The sequence below is a fragment of the Balaenoptera musculus genome, chromosome 3 (assembly GCF_009873245.2).
Source record: "Balaenoptera musculus isolate JJ_BM4_2016_0621 chromosome 3, mBalMus1.pri.v3, whole genome shotgun sequence".
NCBI lineage: Eukaryota > Metazoa > Chordata > Mammalia > Artiodactyla > Balaenopteridae > Balaenoptera > Balaenoptera musculus.
Window position 1 is genome coordinate 58,187,848 of NC_045787.1, and position 16,976 is coordinate 58,204,823.

Here is a 16,976-nt window from a genome sequence, read left to right on the forward strand (position 1 = left end):
AACATAACACAATTGGACTTCCCTGGTGGCGTAGTGGTTAAGAATCTGCCTGCCAACGCAGGGGACACAGGTTCGAGCCCTAGTCCAGGAAGATCCCACATGCCGCGGAGCAACTAAGCCTATGCTCCACAACTACTGTGCCTGCGCTCTAGAGCCTGAGAGCCACAACTACTGAGCCCACGTGCCATAACTACTAAAGCCCGTGTGCCTAGAGCCTGTGCTCTGCAACAAGAGAAGCCACCGCAACGAGAAGCCCGTGCACTGCAACGAAGAGTAGCCCCTGCTCGCTGCAACTAGAGAAGAGCCTGCACGCAGCAATGAAGACCCAATGCAGCCAAAAATAAATAAATAAATAAATATTTATTTATTTATTTAAAAAAAACAACACACAATTTATTCAGAAAAGCAACACTAATAATGTATCAGATGAGGAAAGGTTCAACCTACAATGATTTCCAGAAATTGCAGTACCTCATGAATCAAAGAAATTTTAAAATATATTTAAGAAAATTAAAAAAGATTTTATCCATTTCTAACTGCTTAGAACCCAGCAGCAATACAGTTAACTTCACTGAGTAGAACATTTGCTTACCCTCAAGATACTTTTCTCAAATCATACTGGAATGTTTCCTAGTCATTCTTGTATCATAATTTAAAAACCAATATCAAATAAAATACCTCATTTGAAGGTCATTTATGGACCTTAGTTGCGGACCTTAGTTGGTTATTCATTTTGCATTTTCTTCTAATAAGCATGAGATAAGCTTTCCTTTACAGAAATATCTAAATAAGCAGTGTTGTAGTGATATGAGGCTGGAAGAGTTAACCAAGGCCTTATTGCACACCCTAGTTAAGTGTTAAAAGAATGCTAGGGGGGGTAAAAGAAAATAAGACACTGCCAATGGAAATCCAAAGTACTAAAAAAATGCCCAAATACAAGATGATACTGTAGAAGTAGACAGTTAACAATAGCTGTCTCCACTCTCCTTGATTTCAGAGCTTCCTCTTTCTTAACAGTTTTAATTTAGGGTTTTGGACTCCCTGACACATTGTTTTATCTATAGGAGAAATTAAAGTAGACTTATCAGGAAGCTACCAGTACAGCCTCTGCACCAAAAGTCTCTGCACCAAAAGAACCCAATCCGTGATACAAAAGATGATTCTAAATAAACTAACTCTGACACTCTGAAACTCAGTCTTATCTTTTTTTTTTTATCCTTCCCCCTTTGAGGGAGTCTAAAAGTCCAATTGTCGTTTCTTAATGACATTGAAATGGAGGTAAGAAATAACTAGATAAATCAAATGAGGCTGTATAAAGGAAGACTGTTAAGCAATTTTTCCACCCTAGCTTTAGAAGGCGAATACTAAAGGATAAGGGAGATCTTTCTTGTTTTGCTTTGAGAGGAGGGCTGATGAAAGAGTTGAGCAATTTTACATGGATATTTTATATATAAATTCCAGACAGCCACCCTGGATAAATTATAACACCAATACCAATAGTAAAAGCTAATACTTAGGATACTTACTTTGTACCAGGCATGATGCTAGTGCTTTAAGTGCATTATCTCACTTAATTCTTTCAATAGTCTAAGTAAAATGGGCACTAATATTATACCCAGTTATAGGTGATTTTACATAGTGAGTCATGCAAATGATAAGTAAGGGAGCCAGGATTTAATTCCAGATTCAAGGGCCCATGATGTTAATCATTACTATGTTGCCTCAACATCCAGAGACTTTGCTTCTACTTCTCTCAAATCTGTCCCTTTCTCTATTTTCCCACTGCCATTTTCTAGTTATGGTCACCTAGTGTCTCATTTGGATAAATCCTCCAGATTTCTAACTACTTTTAGTCTTGTTCCTCTTGAAATCCTTTCTAGTGTAGCCAGAGTGGTCCTTTAAAAACAGACATCTGATTCTTCACTTTCTGTTTTAAATCCTATTTGGCTCCATATTTCTCCTTGGATCAAGTCCATACACTGCTTATAGGTCCCTGTTAGAGGCAGAAGTACAATTAAACTAAACTACTATCAGCCTCCATATTCACTTATTATCCATTATTTAAAATGTTTTGTATCAGTACTGCTGTAATGAAGTCTTTTGTTCTAGCATCTGTTTGTTGTAAGGAAATATCTGTCTTGAAATAGTAGAACTTGAAGAAATAGACAAGGATAAAAGAAATGTGCTTTATAGTGAAGAAGTCTTTAATAATACTTTGTAATATTTATATTACATCATAAGTGCTTAATACATGTTAGCTACCATTCCTTCTTCACCTTCCCACAAAGGCAGGATATTCCTTTATATCTCTACTCCAGAAACACTTACATAGAGGAAAATAAATGTAAAAAGAAGCTAGCAGCAGATGTAACAAAATACCAACACTGCTCATTAACTTTCTTAATTTATGATTTGCCCTAGAGAAAAGGGCCAATGTAAATATATTTTCTTTTAGAAGGAAGTTTCATAGGCACAAAATAAAAAGGTCATAATTCCATTCTTTTTATCTAATTGCAAAGAGACGACAGTGGCAAAACAATTAATACTACTTTTTGAGGCTCCCTTAAATGTCCCAATAAGAGAAAAAACAGGTTTAATATGTATAAGTAGTACTCGCAGGATTGCTGAAATGTTAAGATTGTATTTGGCCAGGGGACCTGAACCATTAATTCTTTCCTGCCAGGATCCTAAAAGAAATATATGCACATAAAACAATGGTCAGTAAATGAACATTCTTAATTATTCTGGGGCTTTGGTCCCAAACTTAAATTTTCTACAAAAGACACGAATTCTTTTCTTAGGGGGTAAGGGAGGAATGGAGATCTATATCAAACATGAAAAGATACCCATAACTTACTGTTGAGTGAAGGAAAAGCTACAAAGCAGTATGGTATCTTTTATGTAAAACTGTAAGGCATACATGTAAAGAAATATTTGGAAGGAATCTTTACCAAGGATGAACAGTGGTCATTTCTATGTGGCCTAAATTTTCACTTTCTTTTTTATAGTTTTCAGTATTGTCTATATTGTTTGAATTTTTTTACAGTAATCATATATCACCTCTACAAAAATAAAAACAAAAAAATAAAGTCACAGAATACATGTTAAATCTATCTCACTTAGAAAGGGCTAAAAACTTAATAATGCCGGTAAAGATGCAGTGAAAGGAAGATCTGCACATTCTGCAGATGGAATGTAGATCAGCACAATCTTTCTAGAAAATAATCTGGCAACATATATCAAAAATGCCTGTATCCTTAAGCCTAGCAATTCTACTTCTGAGAATCTATTATGAGGACACAGTTAAACTACAGGAAAATACTTTATGTAGGAAGGCATTAAATACTAACTGCAAAAAAAAAAACAACTGAAACAATCTAAAGGTCTTATAATAAGCAAATGAGTACCAAAATGATAATACAATGAAATATTAATAAAGCTGTGTTATATGGACAAAATGATGTTAGATTTAAAAAAAAACAGGATATAAACTTGTTATTTCCATAATATTTTAGGGGCAAAATGTTCAGAGAATAAGAAGGAAATACACCAAAATGAAGAATAATTGTCTTGGTTATAAGATTGATGGTAGTTTTGTATTTTTTTTTCCTTATAATTAACAAAAATTACTTTAAAAAACCAGTGCAAAAGCCAATGAAATCTAATCAATAAAACTACTTGCAGGAATGGTTTTAAAAGACTTGCTAAGAATTTTTAGATCTAACTGTATGGGGAAGATTATTCTTTTAAGGAGGCAGACATGATTTATTTTTTAGTATTCAACTACACATCCATGAGAAAAAGCTGAAATTAACTAGAAGGGGGGGGTGTATTACAAAAAACTGAGGTTGCTGTTCTTGGAAAAATGTTACCACTCACTGATCAATGTTCTCATAATCCATTCAATTTCATTTTTATGCAAAATGGGAATAACACCTGCAGTGAAAGACTTCCAGGAGGATTAAATGATAACAGTGCCTAATTACTCATCTATCCCTGTATAGTTCAAAGGGGTGCTACTGAAGAGAACTAGGCTAGGGAATGAACAGTGATATAAGCATTCTTGCCAATGATCCTGTCTTGTCTGTCAAGAACGTGAACTTGCTATATGACTAAAAAATGACAGAATTTTTTTCAGTATAACATTTTAACCTGTAGAACATTCATTTACTTTGCTACCTTTTCTTACGATTCTTAACCCAATGCTGTCTTTCATACCTCAATACCAAACAAGCCCAGAATATTTACCAGGCAATAAAGACAACAGAAGCAAAATCATTTTTAAGCTATTAGCTAAAAAGATGTGTTTGGTGAAAAAGAGCAGTTTTGTGTTCCTTGATTTTTTTAAGAAACATTTTCTCCCAGCTAATGTCCAATATACTCAGCAAGTAAAATTAGAAAATAGTTTCCACTGCTGTCAATATGCGTAAGCCATGCCACCCACCATTACTTTTCCACATCAGATATAGAAAAAGCAGAATCCCATCTGTCCTGGTGACTGTCAGAAATCTTCCCTCCTGATTAAATAAAAATTCAAATACAATACTGAAAAACTGAAAAAATTGAAAAATACTGAAAAAAAAGGACTTCTATAGCACACAGCCTCATTTTCTTTAATATTTTCTATAGTAACAATACGGAACAGTTATTCAACTCTAGATTAACTGTCTTTTTTTTTTATTTCTTATCTAAAGAAACATTCTGCAAGCAAATTACAGACTAATAAAAGATAAATCAGCTGAACATCTAGCAATATTTACCTAAATTGTTAGTAGCAAATATGTGGTAAGCATTACAAAAACTTGCAAGTTTGGTAAACTCTATACAAAATTATAGAATACCTTTTCAGAACATTTTATTTGTATAACTGCCAATCCCACTCTATCCTTTAAGTACAAGTAAATATACAATTCATTGTAATTGGACCTAGGGTGGCCAATAGTAACCTGGAGTAAAAAGGCAATCGGGTTTTCTCAAGACATTTACTTTAGGAAATGCCAAGAGATTAGGGCAGATAGAGGCAGGAATTGAAGCCGAAAAGAAGCCGACAGTAGGAAAAGGTCATGACAAAGCAAGGAAAAACAAACTAAGTAGGATGGGAGAGCAAAACACGGATAAACAGGAGCCATGAAAGAGAGAAGAAATAACAGAATGAAACTAAGCTACATTAACTGTAGGTGGGGGCAGGTGATTGAGTAACTGAGTTTTGTTAACAATAAAAGCACTCAGAATCAAGTATACAGTTCCAGCTTTCTTTGCAGGTAAGGCATTATAAATTTTTTTGGTTCCTGGCAATATTCCCATTTTTCAAGGTAACATGGGTTGGCCTGTACCCCCTGTACCCTAAAAAGCTTAACTAAAAATGGATGGACCTATGACATCAATACTTGTGAGATGTTTTCAAACTTGCAATATTCACCTGATCTAGACAGACAACTATGCTCAGCTTTAGTAGATTCTACGAAATTGTTTCACCAGTTTACACCTGTTGTACCACAGCCTCACCGACACTTGGTGTTACATCTTTTTATTTTTTAAGCCGCTCAGACGGGCATATGCTGCTTTCACTGCTTTAAATTTGCACTTCCCTGATGACTAATGGCACTGACTACCTTTTCATATGTTCATTACCCATTTGGATATCCTCTTTATGAAGTGCCAGATCAAGTCTTTTGGCCTTTTTTTTTTTTTTTAAATTGTGCTGTGTAAACTTTTCTTATTGACTTGTAAGACTCTCCCTACCTTTCTGACATAAAATGTTGTCAAATTATTTCTCCTCAACTAACCACACAGTTAATATGATTAGCTACCTAAATATCTTTATTCACTGTTCCATGTAAAATCCTGTCTTCCTTTACTATCTTGGTAAAAGATAAACACCTTCCTCAGATAAAAGAACCTGGCTGAAAACTACAAATTAGTGACATTTATTCCCTCTTTTTAAGATGATATACTTCATTAAGTATTTAGGCAACGTATGGAAGTACAAATGCAAATGTTGGCTCAGGTGAATTCAGCTTTTTTGCATGCAACAAAATTGTAGGCAACAGAAACTTAAAAAGTTATTTTAAAAGCCCTTGACAGTAGAATTATTTTTATTCCCAGAACACTAAGAATATAAGAGTTAGTACCATGTTTTCTTTCTTGATTTCACCAACCTTTAAAATCATGGTAGTATGACACTATCTACATTTAGGTGTTAAAAAAAATTTACTAACCATGTATGGATTACTGCAAGCAATTTAGCAATCAACTCCCACTGTTAGAAACTAACCAAATTTCTTATCTTGAGAGAAACATCCAGAGACATAATGAAGGTTTTTTGCTGGTTAATAAAGTTCAGTTGTGATACCACCTACTTGGGTTTTTCTACAACTTATCTGAGAAAATGGCAAAGCCCTGACTACTCCGGCAGCTAGTTCCTGGATTTGCACTTCCCTCAAAAATTAAAATTCTTGAATGTAAAGGAAAAGTAAAATTTGATTCCATCTTCTTCCCTCCATCACTGTGGTAATGATGAAAATAATGTAAAAGAAACATTGGTTCTAATCCACTGACCCCATGAAATTACTTATATAAAGTGTACACTAAAAAATAGTAGTTTTAAGCCTTTGCCAATTAATCAGATTCAAAATTGCAAAGCTAAGTTTACATGATAATCATTTATAAAGCAGACAAGTACAGAAAGAACTTCTAGAATCTGTTAAGAAATTTTTCCAATATTATAGTTGGTTAAAAATGGCAAACGGGGGACCTCCCTGGTGGTCCAGTGGTTAAGACTCTGAGCTTCCACTGCAGAGGGTGCAGGTTTGATTCCTGGTTGGGAACTAAGATCCTGCATGCCACACATCGTGTGGTCAAAAAAAAAAAAAAAAAGGCAAACAGAGATAGGATGACTTTATATGACTGATATTTAAAAAGTGCTAAGAAGAAACAGGTATATTCTGCCACCTAGCTATTTAAAAATACTTTTCTAATAAGTTTATGTCAAATTTAAGACAAAAACAATTAAGGTGTCAAATAAGCAGAAATTGCTCCTAAAAGTAAAGAAAAGGCACCAAGATCAAGCTGACCCTGACATACCACAGGAAAAAGAAAACTCATTATGGCAAATAGCAATACAATTTTAAAAAGATCTTTAAAGTGAGTCTTGGGCATTGTTTAGGTTGCTCAACTGTGACAATCTTTTTCCACATAATTTCCTGGACAGAAATCCCTTAACTTCTCAGGCTGAGAATAAACCTTTCTTCTGAAAGTAATAAAATGGAGCGTCACATATGAATTAGTGGGCCTTCACAAAGGAACAAATGCATACACATTAAATTGCAAAACAACTGCCTGTAGATTCTCACCAAAGAAAATCAACATCTGTAAAAATTACCTGGATTCTTCCTCCCTAAATTGTGTATTTTCCTATGACTCCTTTTATATCAGATAATTTCTAAAATATGGGGAATATGGGTGGTCCATGACAACCAAAATTTCAGGATCTACTAAGGTTGCTCCCTTAAGGAAATAAGGGAATGTCATGATTACCACAAACTCTGTCAGAGCCAAAAAACTTAACTTTTTCAACAAGATTCTTATATCTGCTACTGCAAGGAGAGCCTTCCTGCTAGTTTTTTTTTTTTGAGGGATGGGGTGGTGAAGTAGGGGAGTCTATTTCTTTCATGGTAAGAAGAAACTGTGTTTACTCAAAATCATACACATTGCAACTGTAGAAGATTCCAGGAGTAATCCTATAATTCTCTTAAATAGTAGCATCAACAGATGGTTTAATCATATTTCCTTTATTAACTAATTATGCAGAAAACGCTCACAGAAGCCCTTAGATAATACATAGATACATCTTTACTAGAAATATATTAACTTATCCAAATAAAAAATAACCATCTTAACTTTACATTCATACAGCTTTTTGTTTTCAAATAATTTTCACAAACAAAATCTCGTTCAACCTCAAAGACAACATGGCAGATGGCTAAGAGATTAAAAAAAACAAGCAAACCCTGTCTTTAAAGATTTATTTAGTGTTGTCTCAAATCCTAAGGAGAAATGCAGAATATGAATGGATTCCACATAATAAAACCAACACACTATTCTAAATAAAATTACTGGCCTGGTATACATATGCCCTTTTCCGTATTTTAAATTAAAATAGAATCTTTGAATTTAACAATGACCTCAAAAATACCTTTCTTCCACAGGGGCTAACTTGTCTAATGTCACAGTGAATTATACAATTTCTAATATATTGAGAAAATTTAAATCATAGAATCATCTTTTTAAAACTTTTCTTGTACTGAGCAAGTTATGCTGGAATGAATACCGAGGAGGACAAAACAACAGAGCTAGCTAGACAAAGAACATAGAACCCTAGTGTATTTCTGTCAGTAATCATTCTAACACCAACCATGAAGATAAAAGGGTGAAAAAAAAAACCTCCAAAAATTACAAATTTCCCTCATAAAATCTGTTTTCCAATACTGTAAATTATTTCAACTGGAAAATTTATGTGTCCAATGCTTTGCTAATTCCTACATAGAAGTTGTAACCCTGAGCCTTTAAGGAGTTTATGGTCCAAAACAAACACTAGAGATATGAAGAACATATAAAAAATATGAGAACCTTGTGATTGAAGAAGCCCATGAGTTAAGTCAACAAAATATATTTCCCATGAATACATACTTATAGGATTGGCAGAAGTGCTTGCTGGACAAAAGCTCTGGTTCTCAGGTCATACAGACCTGGGTCTGAATGCTGGCTCCTTCACTCATTAGCAGTTTAACCTTGGACAAATTATTTAACCTCTCTATGTCTCAATTTCCTAATCTGTAAAAACAGAACAATAATGTTAACCTCATAAGATTGTGAGAGTAAAATGAGATAAAGTGTATATAGTGTTTATCACTATATCTGGCACACTGTAATCCTCAAAAATGTTTGTTATCATCATCACCTCTACCATATTATTATTGTTGAAGAGGTTCTATAAAATATTTAGAACTCCTGGTATGTATGTATGTATGTGAAACTGACTGATATATAAAGGTTATTATAATGAAGATAACAGCTTCCTGGAAAGAAAAGAATAGAAACCTCCAATTTCTCCAGCTAAAACCTATCAGGGAAGCCCTAACAAAGGCCTAATAGCAAGGCAATGAGGGACTATCTGATGACATCAGAAGAGAAAAAGACAGGTCCGCTGTTCCAAGTGTCCTGTCTGGCCATCATAAGGACAGGTGGTGCCATGGAAGTAACTCTGAATTGAAGTGAGTGAGGTGGAATGATGGGAATATTACACAATATTATACAATATTCTTGATTTATCACAACTTGGTTATTTTGCTTGCTTGTTTTTTTTTTGTGTTTTTTGGGGGGAGATGTGGGGGGGGTATACACTGCATTATGTCATCTCTTCTCCTTTAAGTAATCTACCAAGGTCACACAGCTATTATGTAATAGTGCCAGGATTTAATCCCATATGTGTCAGGCACCAGTATCCAGTGCTTAAACACTACAATAAAACGTTACGGCAATCCATGGGCAGAAAGATGTGTTCATATTTATCTTGTATATATATGGTAGCAGAACTCAGATGACACACTCTAACTTGCAGGAGGTGAACCTATGGGAATTATTTTCAAACATTCTGCCAATGGTAACTGATAGAAAGCACAATCAACATAAAATTGAATCCTAAGTATCCACTAGCCAAAAAGTAGTATAATCTCTGGCAAGTTACTTAAGTTTAATCTAAGCCTGTTTCCTTGTCTGTAAAACAATATTTCCCTCACCTCTCAGGATAGTAGACAGAAAATAAAGTACATGAAGTACATAATACAATAATTAGTACTTGGTGACCCTCAATAAACAGTAGCTCCTATCATCATCATCATCATCATCATGCCTTAACAATTTGATTTTAATTTTGAATATCAATATAAGAATGCTTGCTTAAATAGTAAAATTACTAAACTTAGGTTCCACATTAATAGTCTTAAGTGATTTTGAAGAATGAATCAGGATACACCTCCTCACTACCTCCCTGTTCCTGGTCTATGGGGGGGGGGAAAAAAAAAAGAAAACTTTGCTGGTTATGTTTGGTGATAGCACTTGAATTTTCTCCCTCCTATGTTAGTTTAAGAACTCAATTTATTTTTAGAATTCAAATTCAATTTAAATTTTCACTGATATGTTGTTTAATTGGTACATATCACATGTTTTACATTAAAATTTAATAAGCATTAATAAGAATAACAATTAACAATGATTTCTCCTTGTCTATGAATAAACCATATTTAGAAATCAGAAAGTTTATACAATGTATCTGGAACACTGCTGTTGAATCTATTGTCTAAGAACTTAAATTCACCAAAAATCTGTTATCGAGCATTAAGTCACAATACTCTGAGGGAGACCCAAAGATTATATCCTATCCATTATTCAAGGGTGCAAAGAAATTAATGATATGGAACAAATATATGCTTTATGCATCATTCTACATCCAAGGAGAAAAAATAAAACGAGAACCTGCAAAGATTCCTGAATCAGCTTTACCAAGAAGAATGAGCAAAATAAAATATGCTTAATTAAAACAGAGAAAGCTAGCCCTATAATCTAAATCAACTGATTAAGCCTTTAAAGGTCATCTCAGTTACAAACATATAAATTAGTTCTACTTAATAATGTCTTTAATGACTAGTAAGAGGGCTGGCCCTGATTAACTACACAAAATAGGCCACTCTCCTTATATGCACATTTAGCAACTCTCATTGAATGTAGAACTCTTCATCCATAAAAAACATGGTATAATTTTAGTGAATTTAGTTGTGACTCCCAAAACCCTTTCTTTTTCCACTAGGTCATAAATGGGAAAATGTATCAGCCACTCCGGTAAGTAACTTTACATATATTATTTTGTGTGTTCTTAAACACATTTAGAAGAAGTGAATTGTCAGGCAAGGTCACATATGTCATACATGGTGGAGGCTGCAGTGTCTTGTATCCAGGTAAGCCCAGCTCCAAAGCACTGAGATTTTGGAATTCTAGCTCATCTCTCTTTTATTTATTTATTTTTGTTTTAAATTTTTATTTAACTATAGTTGATTTACAATATTGTGTTAATTCAGGTATACAGCTTCAGATTCTTTTCCATTATAGGTTATTACAAGATACTGAATATAGTTCCCAGTGCTATACAGTAAATCCTTGCTGTTTATTTTATATACAGTGGTATGTATCTGTTAATCTCATACTCCTAATTTATTCCTCCCCCTCTCCTTTCCCCACTGGTAACCATAAGTTGTTTTCTATGTCTGTGAGTCTGTGTTTTATAAATAAGTTCATTTGTATCTTCTTTTTAGATTTCACATATAAGTGATATAATATTTGTCTTCCTCTAGCTGACTTCCTTCACTTAGTATGATTATCTCTAGGTCCATCCATATTGCTGCGAATGGCAATATTTCATTCTTTTTATGGCTGAGTAATATTCCATTATATATATATACCACATCTTCTTTATCCACTCATCTATTGATGGACATTTACGTTGCTTCCATGTTTTAGCTATCGGCTCATCTCTTTTAAATAACAGAAAACTGTTTCTCATTTTTAGACTGTTTTCTGAGGTAATAATATCAAGATAACTAAGATTCACAAAATGTTTTAAAGCAATATAACTCTAAAGCTAAAACAAGGAGAAAAAGAAAGCATTACACAGTCAGATTTCTTTAGGCTGGGAAAAATTCATAATCAAGAAATAAAAGCCAATGCATGATCAATATCAAGAAGAATGTGCCTGTAGTATCCCAGGCCAGACTGGTTTTTCTTGTTGTGTTTGTGTGTGTACACGTTTTGTGCCTGTTAAATAACCAAAACAGGTGTTTCAACTAAACTCTGTGAAACCCAAATGAACAAGTACAGACAAGTATATGAACAAGTCCAAAGTTTTCTTAAGCCACAATCAGGAGTGGCATGGTGAATTTATAACTTTCCCTATTCCTTGTTTTACCATGATATACTGAATTAGCTAATAATGCATACTTATTAGTATCATGTATTTCTTTAGTCTACTTACCAATTATTCATAGCAGAAGTCAAAAACTAGCTTTACAAGAATATGGCTTATACATTTATGTAAGAAAGACTTTCTCAAGGTTTATTAGAAAACTTCACATTTACAAAAATTTAACAATTTACAAATGTTTATACTAAGAATACACCCAAATGGTTACAAATGACAACAAAAATTAACACTGAAGCTTTCAAATATTAGGATTTTAAAATTTGATGTTATTTTAAGAATCCTTTTATCCAGATCATATAAAAGGCATTCACTATGAAGCAAACCCTAAATATAAAAACCAAATTTGTTTTATATAAAAGGGCATATGTTGTTTTAATTAACAATTAAAAATATTTATCATAGAAAATTCCCTTAGTGTAACTCAAATGTTAGAAATAAAATTATTTCAAAAATTTACATCTGTACCACTTTAATCTTTACCACCCAAATCATGTTCAACTTTTCAGGAACATATATACATCTCAAAATTATTTTAAAGGAGTTACCACCAGTCTCTTGCCTAGGTCTCTACAGACAGGTAAACATTGGAGACCCACCTTGTGCTGTTCAATGGCATCTATCCACTGCTGTCTGTGATCTGGATCCTGAGCACGAAGATACCAAACACTATCATTTACACTAATATCAAAGCGACATTCATCAAAATCATGAGGCTGTGGAGAAAAAGGAGAAAATAAAAAGCAAAGTTAATTATATTCTTAGAAGTGCTACACCCTACAGCAAAAACATGAACATACCCATTCTGGCTGGTGGGAGATTCTTGTTATTCTTTTATTTTTCTACTCAAATAACTTTTTTTGAAGATACTTCAGATAAAGAGCACAACAAGGGCATAGTTACCAAAAACTAAGTTTCATTCACTATTCCTACAAATGAGTTGACACATAAACTACAAACATATTAAAAAAAAAAAAAGAGAGATTTTTCATCAAATACTTCGAGTTAGTTTAACTAGTGAGAATACTACTGAAAGCACAATTTTAAAAAGGGCCAAAGTAAGTTTTATGAAAGACATTTACTAATTTTTTCCTGCCTCCATTATTCAAAAGTAAATTCTCATCATCAATAGTTTTATTTCATTACATTTGATAAACAAGATATTTTTATAACATTAACAGTTCCTCCCAAGTATTTCAAATTAACTTCTAGGTTTTTACACATCTTTGATCGCAACAGCCAGGAGAGCTTCCAGTGAAAAGCAAAAATAAAATGAACTTTACATCAGACCTATGTCAGATAGCTAGAGGAAACTGCTTCCATCAAAATGTAAACAATTAGTAAAAATGTCAACTATTTGGTTCAGTGTTTCACATTCTTCATAAGAATATATAAAAGAAATATTTTATATACTTGTTTTTCCCCCAGTGAATAAGTTCAAATATGACAGGATCTATTTCACAAATATGACCTCTTCTTCTACTGGATAAAGCACAATCAATTTCCTCTCCTGTGAACAATCTTAGCCTTAGAGGACAGAGAATCCTCTCTGGTCAATGTAACAATAAACTCATTTGCTGAACACAATCTACATATTGTATTTACTCTGTCCCCCCTTTGACAGCATCAATCTTTTATCTCCTTATCAGTTTAACAAAAACAATATGAGATAATTCCACAATGTCTTTAGCTTATGAAACAATTTCTCTTTTAAGATTAAGACAACAATTCATGGTTCTGACTGGCTAAAGGATACAAGTTAAACTTTCTGAATCACTATGTGCTGGGCATCATAGTTAGGACTACAGTGAGAGAGTGTGCTATAGAGAAGAAAAAGGACAAAACAAGACAATGCACACCCCGCTTCAATAATTATGAACACAGAAATACACAAAAGACAACATTTAACACTCATAAATATAATGACTATAAATTTAACTGAAAGCCAAATATTCATAAATCTTAAGAGTGGAATCCAGTTATTGAGAAAAGCTTCCTGGAGGAAGGGAAGCATATATACTATCTGAAGAAGTAAGTAAACAATTCATCTGATCAGTCTACTGTTCTAAAAAGCACAAAGGTTTTTAAACTTTTACTTCATAATGAGTATTATATTTCTAGTGACTATTCCTGAAAATGTTTTATATTTTATATTATGTTCAATATTCTCATTAAAGCTTTACAAAATAAAAAGAAGTAATACATGTAACAGTCGTCCCTTGTTTTTTGCAGGGGACCGTTTCGAGGACTCCCCTCGGATACCAGAATTTCAGATGCCTAAGTCCCTTATATAAAATGGCTCAGCACAGTCAGCCCTCCTTATCTGCAGATGCTGAGCCAGCGGATATGGAGGGCCGCCTATAGTTAGAAATTTACTAGTTTCTCCAGCAAATACTTGTTCCAGCTTTTATACCTTCAAAATTTCCTCACAATCTTCCAGAGTCCAATGCCACATTTTAAATATTCCTAAAAACAGGAACCCGCTATTAAGCCTTCTCTGGGTGTGAGTGATTTAATAAAACCTGAAATCAACATAAGTAAACTTTGCCATTACTAAATCTGTTAAGTATATCAATTATGATTTCTTCTCCCTATGTTTCAAAGTTTCGATATATGGAGAACTTTAAGTTTTTACTAGATAAAGTTATACATAGGAATGGAATAAAATGATAGTCTACAAATCTAGAATTAAAGAATTTGAAAATTTCATTTGAATGTCATACATTTATGAGATGCAATATCTCAATATCTGCTCAAAGAGATGGAGTTGACAGAAAGTGTACACAAAGTAGCCATTTCTACTGTCAACAATCTGAGGGATAGGTGGCAGAGAAGAGAGATGTACCAATTTTCAGGTGATAGGGAGTTTGTGAATAACACAGAAGGCTTGAATCCCTAAAAAGTGAAGAAGTGTAGGAAGCTAAGTCTACAAGGCAAAAGACATGACAGATTTGTTGAGGTGTGTTTAGGGGGATAAACCAAAGTCTAGACAATAAAGCTGACATCGTGTCTCAACACACACACACAACCCCCTTAAACACATAATACAACAGTCTCCTTTTACCTAAGAGGAATACATTCCAAGACCCACAGTGGATACCTGAAACCACAGATAGTACCAAACCCTATAGATACAGCTGACCCTTGAACAGTACTGGGATTAGGGATGTGGACCCTCTGCACAGTAGAAAGCCCAAGTGTCTTACAGTCAGTCCTCTGCATCTGGGGCTCACCAACCTTGGATTCAACCACTCTTGGATTGGGTAGTACTGTAAGTAGTATTTACTATTGAAAAAATTCCGAGTATAAGTGGACCTGCGCAGTTCAAACCCTTGTTGTTCAAGGGTCAACTGTACTATGTATTTTCCTATACAGGTATTAATGAGCAGGAAGTATATACAGCATGGATATACTGGACAAAGGAATGAGCCACGCCCTGGTAGGGACAGAGCAGCCTGCAAGAGATTTCATTATGCTACTCAAAATAACATGCAATTTAAAACTTATGAATTGTTTATTTCTGGAATTTTCCATTTAATACTTTCAGACCTTGAAGGTAACTAAAACTGCAGAAATCAAAACTGCTGATAAGGGGTGGGGTGGGGGAACTACTATAGATGGACTGCTTCATTCAAACACAACTGATCTTGTCTTTATTTAGAATTTCATTGTTTTGTTCATTATGCATTACTCCAAAAAATATGCATTAAAATAATATTTATCTTGATTACTGAGTTTTTTGATGCTCTCTTACATTTTACAACTGAGGTTAGCCCCTCACTGGTCTCATCCTAGTCCTAGCCCTGACAGACGATTATTAGAAGGAAAGAAATAAGGTATAAAGGCCAAAAGTAGATGAAAACTACAAGAGGTGGTCGACTGTAAGAGATGACATGAGCTATCTTCAGGAAAAAAAACAAACAAACCATAAACTTTAAAGATGAGATAAAGCAGCAGGCAATGAAAAGTAAGCTAATACAGCTAAGAAAAAAGAAATGAGTTGAACACCTCAGAAGCAGCAATAAAAAGCAAACAAAGGTAAAAGGGGCATGGTGAACAGACCTGAGAAAAATACAAAGTGAAAGAAATATAATACTGAGTGAAGAAGGAGGTCAAGCAAATGATTTAACTGGTGTTTTCAAAGGGGAAAATGTAACAAGTGTAACAAAAAATTCGAGGATACTACCTTTTCTTTAAATAAAATATTCAAGTTACAGATCAGACATACTATGCCCAGGAAAAATCAATCTGAAGACTCATTCTGTGAAATCAGTTTATTTAAGAATAAAGAAAATGCTATAGGAACAATGTTTCTCAAGCTTTTTGCATTATCACCCCCCACCCCAAGAAAAATAAATTCTCTTTAGTGAGAGAAATTAAACAGTAAGAATTAAGATTTTGTCCAGTAGGTTTTTCCTGGAAGGCCACTTAGATATTGTAATATCTAAGATTATTTCACTTTCCCAAGAACCAAGTATCAGTCCCCACTGAGAATGACAATGCATGCTATGGAAGAAAGCCAACTACATAAAGGAAAATGTAGGTGGGCCTCATCCTTTATCATGTCAACATTCACTGTTAAGGACGAAAAATATACCAAAAGGTGAAATGGCATTTGTATCCATTCTTTGTCTGTCTTGTTAGTTCTTAGGGCCACTATAACAAAAATACCATAGGCTGGGTAGCTTTAACAACAGAAATTTCTCACAGTTCTGGAGGTTGGAAGTCCAAGATCAGGGTGTCAGCATGGGAGGGCCCTCAGTGAGGGCCCTCTTCCTGGTTTACAGATGGCTGCCTTCTAGGTGTGTCCTCATATGGAGGAGAGACAGGTCTCTGGTCTCTTCATCCCCTCATAAAGGCACCACTTTCACCATGGGGGCTTTACTCTCATGACCTCATCTGAACCCAATTATGTCCCAAAGGCCTCACCTCCAAATTACCATCACAG

At 34.2% G+C, this 16,976-nt stretch overlaps 1 protein-coding gene across 3 annotated transcripts in view; it reads right to left on the minus strand.

Moving 5' to 3' along the window:
- The window catches only part of CERT1 (ceramide transporter 1), a 128,269-nt gene that overhangs the window by 77,457 nt on the left and 33,836 nt on the right, over positions 1-16,976 (minus strand). For all 3 annotated transcript variants that reach the window (XM_036845533.1, XM_036845530.1, XM_036845531.1), the window contains one exon: positions 12,628-12,744. In XM_036845533.1, coding sequence (XP_036701428.1) covers positions 12,628-12,744 — 117 coding nt within the window. The remainder of the gene's footprint in view (positions 1-12,627; positions 12,745-16,976) is intronic.